The sequence below is a fragment of the Chanos chanos genome, chromosome 10, assembly GCF_902362185.1.
Source record: "Chanos chanos chromosome 10, fChaCha1.1, whole genome shotgun sequence".
In the NCBI taxonomy this organism is placed as follows: Eukaryota; Metazoa; Chordata; class Actinopteri; order Gonorynchiformes; family Chanidae; genus Chanos; species Chanos chanos.
Window position 1 is genome coordinate 24270034 of NC_044504.1, and position 7025 is coordinate 24277058.

The 7025-nt window shown below is 40.3% G+C and overlaps 2 protein-coding genes across 3 annotated transcripts in view; one reads left to right on the plus strand and one right to left on the minus strand.

Moving 5' to 3' along the window:
• The window catches only part of LOC115823459 (multiple epidermal growth factor-like domains protein 9), a 51366-nt gene extending 50413 nt beyond the window's left edge, over positions 1 to 953 (minus strand). Inside the window, exon 1 of the mRNA XM_030787509.1 lies at positions 770 to 953. Coding sequence (XP_030643369.1) covers positions 770 to 953 — 184 coding nt within the window. The remainder of the gene's footprint in view (positions 1 to 769) is intronic.
• Positions 954 to 2876: 1923 nt separating this feature from the next.
• On the plus strand, positions 2877 to 6815 carry ppp6c (protein phosphatase 6, catalytic subunit). 2 transcript variants are annotated; one of them, XM_030785846.1, is made up of 7 exons: positions 2877 to 2951; positions 3757 to 3852; positions 4000 to 4065; positions 4441 to 4582; positions 4885 to 4964; positions 5285 to 5494; positions 5795 to 6815. In XM_030785846.1, the coding sequence occupies exons 1-7, from the start codon at positions 2877 to 2879 to the stop codon at positions 6041 to 6043; spliced, it is 918 nt and encodes a 305-aa protein (XP_030641706.1). In that variant the 3' UTR covers positions 6044 to 6815. The 2 variants fall into 2 exon arrangements, with proteins under 2 accessions (XP_030641706.1, XP_030641707.1); XM_030785847.1 differs by lacking the exon at positions 4000 to 4065.
• The last annotated feature ends 210 nt before the right edge of the window (positions 6816 to 7025 follow it).

A 7025-nucleotide genomic window follows, 5' to 3' on the forward strand; every position in this document is an offset into this window, starting at 1 on the left:
AGAGAGAGAGAGAGAGAGCAAAATATGTTGTCTCTACGGTTAACTTAAAAGGTCCTTTATAATTCTCTTTAAATACTTGACTTACCACAAGGGCAAAGGATACCAGAAAGACATCTAGCCTAACACTGCAACGAATTAAAACGATTTTATCCACCTTCTTATCTGATACATTAAATGGTTTTTAAACACATTTTGCTATATATTCTCTTCAGGTGGCTATGAGTCAACATATTTTAAGATTCATCGCTGATCTAATTTTGGGGCATGTTCGACATTTTTCCCCCAATATTTTTGCTCTTTGTGGGAAAGGTAAGCGATCACCCGACAAAGGAATATCGCTGGACACAGACTTAAGAAGCTCAATACGGGATGCAACATTCCTCTCCTAATATACTCTGTTAATACATTTCTGCATCATGTAGTTACCTCGCTGTCCCATTTTTCAGGTACACACACTTTGTGAAGCACAAGTGACAAAATTCGCACATTTACCTGGGAACTAATAGAGTATGCAGTATTAAAGGTATAAAGGCGAATTCTCAATTGTCAAAACACACCGTCGTTCCCCTGGACTGCCATTCATTTCAGTATCAAAATGTTAGGTTCACCTAATGTGTGGTTTCCCTTGCCATGAGCCAGTTCATGACACGCTGGCTTCACAGAGGGACACTGACAGCGATTCTTACAAGTCACAACACTGAACTTGACGAAATTTAACATGTTATTCTCCAGTAATTCATTCTACCAGTTACATTACCAAATGACTCACGTTTATCTGTGGACAGGACAGGTGGCACACTGGTCCAGGAGGTGGTATTGTAAGAGCTTGATGTATATGGCTTTTCCACATCGTTTTGTGAAGGAGTGGACGTGTAGACAGGTTTTACTGTAGTGTTAAATCCTGTTTCAGTTGTTTGTTTTGTGGTTTCTGTTTGTTTGACTGTTGGTACCATTGTTGTACTGATGAAATTGGCTTGAGTGATATTTGAAGCGGAGTCCAAATGACCATTTTTATCGTAGCTACTTGCGTCCTTGACTGGTATTACTGGGACCGGAGTGTGTGTAGATGGTGTGGAGACTCTGAAACTATCCTCCGGCAAGTAGTTTGGCATAGTTGTAGCTTCAAGCTCAAGTGGGGCATCCGTGACAGCACGAGTGTGTCTGGCGACAGGCGATTCATTGTTGTCGTTACCCGGTGGTGCACTGTGACACAAACCGGGTGTGCATAGAATCAAAAGTATATCCAAGACCAAAGAGGCAAACATAATATACCAATGTTTCATCCTTGCTCTTTCAACTCCCCATGTGAAATCTCCTGGTATTCCTTTGACAAAAGCGTGTAATTGTGATTTCTCCCCTTCCTCGTCCAGTAACCCAGCGCCTTGTGAGTACTGTAACCCTCTTCTCTTTACTCGTATTTTTTGACGTTCACCCTGTCACCTCGCATCCACACTACTACAGCCACTCCCGCCAATCAAACATGTGCAAGCTAAGTGGTTAATCGATTGACTGACGTGTCCTTGAACCAATAGTAATTCTGTTGGGAAGCGTCAGGGTGTTTCTAATCTTTAATCTTTGTGTGAGGTGCTTTCTCTGAAACAGCAAATGTTTGAGCTCAAACAGAATCCTCTCTCCACACTGTTTAAATAATTTTCTATGACAACTGAAGACAATTTTAGATGTCAAAACATAGTTACGGCCATCAGCCACCAACGTATCCCATGAGATCCGCAAGCAATCTTGGATTTGAAACTAAGGGCTGCATCAGGATCAGGATCAGCATCATATATTCATATGATTTCTATACATTCAGTATTGCTGACTAGGAGAAAAATCTTAATCATGTGAAAGCAAAAGAAAAGAAAAGAAAAGAAAAGAAAAGAAGGAAACTGTGTATTACAACCAAGTGCGCCACCTTGTGGATGAAAGTACATCGAGACTTTAACACTATACCTCTCTCTTTTCTGTAGAATAGAATAGAATAGAATAGCTGTTCGTTTTTAACTGTGAAAACAGTGAAAGTTTGCATTAGCATCAATCTTGCCTTTTAGGTCACGTGTATACCTTTTAATTACAAATGCAGGATTTCCGTGCTTCTTTTCAAAGACAGAATCTTCAGTCAAAGCCGCAGTACACGTTTAGATGTTACTGGTCATGCTTCTCTGTGACATTGTGAACAAGGACTCCCTCTGTCGGTTGTTCTCTTGTGGTGCGATATCCAATGTTGCTTCAAAGCACACCTTTGAAGTTGAAAACGTAACCTAACTGATGCACCAGAGAGAGAAAGCAGTAAGTTTACGAAAAGGGAGTCCTGAAACCCGTATTACACAATTTTAATTCTGTTACATGTCAGACAGACTATAACTGTGTGTAAATAAATAACATTCATTTCAAAAATAGCTAACTAACTAAATAACGAGTTAAGTATACAAACACAGAGGCGCACATTTTGTCTGACATAAATATGTCTTTGTTGTCTTTGACACTCAAACGTCTTAAACGTCAGTTTTGTTCAGCGTTCCTTCTCTCTTCATTCAGGCCATGGAACAAAATATTAAGTTGTACTGCATTTTTTCGTTTTAGATGGATAACAATTGTATAATTATTTCATTAAAGCTGAAAAAAAAACTAAACTTAGATGAATCCCCGTATGTCCATGTTCCGTTCATGTTTGTTTCATCACCACGAACGTGATACATGCAGGTAGTCATGATGGCTATTAGCCTTGCAATTTATCAGATCTTAACACCATCTTTGAGAACGTGAACACATAGTTTAGATATCGACAATTTTGCACATACTCTATGCTATCAGTCCTGTTTTTAGTGACGTATACAGACTTCCTTTCTGCTATCACAGCAATTGTTATTCTTAAAATGGCGCCGTTAGATCTGGACAAGTATGTCGAGATTGCAAGACAGTGCAAATATCTACCAGAGAACGATTTGAAGGTGAGCAGTAATATTGTCATTTATCCCTACAATTTTGTCAGAATCCCAGCTGCTTTCAATACTTCAGGGAATTGAGTGTATTAAGTATAATGTAGCGCTCTTAGTTGTCTCACTTTAGCGGAAGGTTAGCAAGCAAACTAGTTAGCTAGGCAGCTAGCCAATGAGTTAGCATAGCATCAAGCATCAAGTGAGGTAGTGATATTAACCCATACACAAGAGTAAAGAGATACAGTTTTCACTGGCTGCTCAACTCCCCCGAACTGTGCTGTCGATCCAGAAACTCTTATCTGCAGGAAGTAAATGTAAACCTCCACACCAGCTCAGTGTCAGTTATGATGAAGGAAGGCTTAGCGTAGCCGACCGACTCCCCTGCATCTAATATGATCAGTCGACCTAAGTATTTGTTGACAGGTTAGACTGTGGTCAGAGTTCACTAATTTACCTCTTGATCGAACAGACTATGTCGCTTTTTATCGGTAAGTGGATTATTTAGTTGTTATTACAAGCGGAGGATATTATCATGACTGTGGATAGTCACTAGGTGAAATTTCGTCCCCATCCCATGTTTGACTCTCTAACCCACAAAACATGTTAGGAGGTGTGAGTGGCGTAAGTAGCGTTGCTGCTAAGACGAAAATATCAGTCACATTTTCTGCAAAATCGAAAAAAGACTGTTTTAATGGAAACCCAGACGAACATTGATTAGACGTAGCAGAGGTACCAGCAAGGCCTTGGTGAGTTTGATGGTCGCGGCTGTGGTCAATTTACCTGTCGTATAACTGTAAGATGCGTGCTGTCTTCACAGAGACTGTGTGATTATGTATGCGACCTGTTACTAGAGGAATCAAATGTTCAGCCAGTATCAACTCCAGTCACTGTGTGTGGAGACATCCATGGACAGGTACCTCTGTTTGTCTACATACTCTAAGTCTCACAGTTTCACTCGGGGGTTCCACTGGTGATATTCTGCACATTCTATTGACATGGAGTATTTTTGACACATGGAATATTATTTGGAATTTCTCATGTCACCCTCTCTGTTCAATAGTTTTATGACCTTTGTGAACTCTTCAGAACTGGAGGACAAGTTCCTGACACAAACTATATTTTTATGGTAAGACTGTGGGCGTGGTTTTTTGGAAGGCCAGCAAAATGTGGTGTCTTGTTTTCTGTTTGCTCTCTCATACAGTTTGCAGTACGCATCTTTCTTACTGACTTGAAATACTAGCATTGCTGTTGTTTTTAAAGGGGGCAGCCCAAAGGGGGCAAAATGTTTGAAAATCGCTAACATAGTGTAAGCCTACAGTAAAAGGATTTTTTTGCCATAATGTATGTAGATTGATACAATTTTTTATTTGACATAAGCTTTTGGCTTAATGTCATACAGATACCATAATTTTCACTTTAATCAGAAACAAGTTTGCGAATGTTAATTTACTGTCTGTGTTGTATGAAGATGCATATTTTTTAATTTTTTCTCCTGCTTTAGGGCGATTTCGTGGATAGGGGATACTACAGTCTAGAGACATTTACTTACCTGTTAGCATTAAAAGCCAAATGGCCAGATCGCATCACACTACTGCGTGGGAACCATGAGAGCAGACAGATCACTCAGGTCTACGGTTTTTACGGTGAGCAAATGTGCAAAGTCTTATGCCTCAAGACTGCACTGGCTGTGACTGATATAGGAATTAAATCGAAGTAATTCTGGATGAGAATCGCAGCTCAATGAATAAATCTTTGTGTTAATGGCATTCTCCGTTCTTTTTTGAGGGTGGTCATTGTTGGGGTGTACACATTTATTTATTTTATTTACCATGCTTTGATGTGATGCGTCATGTTTGTGTTAGTCCACTGCAGTGAATCATGCAATACAAAGCTATTACACTTGGTAATCAGAGTGTTTGTGTCTTGTTCGTGTTGTGTCATACAGATGAGTGCCAAACTAAATACGGGAACGCCAATGCCTGGCGGTACTGCACTAAAGTGTTTGACATGTTGACTGTCGCTGCTGTGAGTAGATGTTTCATTTCTTTGTGTATGTGTTTTCAGCAATATCAGATTTATACTCAAGCAAATGAGAGTTTACAGTACCCTCTCACCCCTCTGTAAATGCTACATATCTAATCGCTAAATGTCACATTTCACACCGTCTGACCACTAGTTGTGGACCATCAATCCATCAGTCATTTCCTGCTAGAAATTCTTATTGGATTGAATTAGTGCCCGGGTATTTTGTGAGCTGGTTTAAGTGAAGAGCTAAGCCTAACTCAGGCTTTAACATACTTTCACAGCAGCACTCTGGTAACGCTGAAATGTGCTTTTGTGTTCAGCTGATCGATGAACAGATCCTGTGTGTGCACGGTGGCCTCTCCCCTGATATCAAGACCCTGGATCAGATTCGCACCATTGAACGGAATCAGGAAATTCCCCACAAGGGGGCATTCTGTGACCTGGTGTGGTCTGACCCAGAGGATGTGGACACATGGGCCATCAGTCCCAGAGGGGCTGGCTGGCTCTTTGGTGCCAAAGTCACCAATGAGGTAAAACCTATACTGTTCCCATAGTAATCACCCTGTTTCATACTGGCTTTATTTTTAGCAGTAATTCAGAGTTTTTCCTTGTCTAAAAATGTAGATAAAATAATCTCAGATTGTAATTTATTGAATGGAAAACCCAAACAGGGCCACACATTCTAACACTCTTGCTTCCAGATTTGAAGACTCTAATTTGTGGGGTGTTTTCCCGAATACACTGAACTAATTAATCTTCCGTGTGTGTGTGTCTCTCTCTTTCCTTCCTTCTTCCCCACCTTTTCCTTTTTTGTTTGTTTGTTTGTTTAGTTTGTCCACATAAATAACCTGAAGCTCATATGCAGAGCCCATCAGCTGGTCCATGAGGGATATAAGTTTATGTTTGATGAGAAGCTGGTGACAGTGTGGTCCGCGCCGAATTACTGCTATCGCTGCGGTAACATCGCCTCCATTATGGTGTTCAAGGACGTCAATACCCGTGAGCCTAAACTGTTCCGTGCTGTGCCCGATTCAGAGAGGGTCATACCTCCCAGAACAACAACGCCATACTTCCTCTGAGTCAACGCCCACTTGCCCTCCCCATGCCGTCACCACCCCTGCTGTTCCCATCTTCCCACTCCCTCTATTTCTTTATTTCATCTCTCTCCATCTGTCCTTTTTTTTTCGTTCCCTGCCTTTTTAAGAAATAATTTTCTTAATGCAATGACATCAAATTGAGCCCTCAGTTGAAACTAAATCTTATGTCCTCTCTATTCAGTTTTTGTTTGATTTAATTTTATACATTTCTTTGTTTATCTTGTTAGAAAAATATACAAATAACTGAAATATGGTTTCATTTGCTGAGAATACCAATTCCAGTGCTAAATGTCTGTTTGAATGTGAACCGTTTCTGTAGCTACAACTCCTATCAGAGACTGAATTGATGAAATGGAGTCAGGCATGGTGTCACTGGTCCAGGCATGGAGACAAACCTCAAATTTAAATCGAATATTTCTGGCAATGCTCATTGAATGTTGAGTTTTAGTTAGTAAGAGCAAGGAAAATTGGTGGAGAAATTGTATCTTGGAACATATTTTTCTTTTTTGTCTCCTGTCTTCTGTTAATTTTATGGTATTCCCTCAAAGATAGCTGCAGTGTCCACTTAAAAATTTAGCAGGGGTGAAGGAGAGCAGTATGAGAAATACACAGGGGTGTGTATGTATGTGTGTGATCCTTTTGTACATTCAGAAAATTGTATTGATTTTTCTCCTTTTTCTTTCTCAGATTTGTTGTATTTTATTATGTAGAGACTGCAGCCCATATTCCAATTAAATATTGAAAATAAATCGTCTTTAACTTAACTCTGTGTAAGTGTGTGTTGGGGGGGGGGGGGCGGGGTGGGTATAAGTATGTATGCATGCTTATGTTACTGTAAACGAACATGTCCGTCTTTTCCAAGTGCTGAGATGACGTAGTAGTTCTTCAGTATTGGCCACGCGGTGGCGGATTTGCTCCATGGAGTGCATTTTTGCCAGCCGTGAATCTGTCCAATAGACGCTCT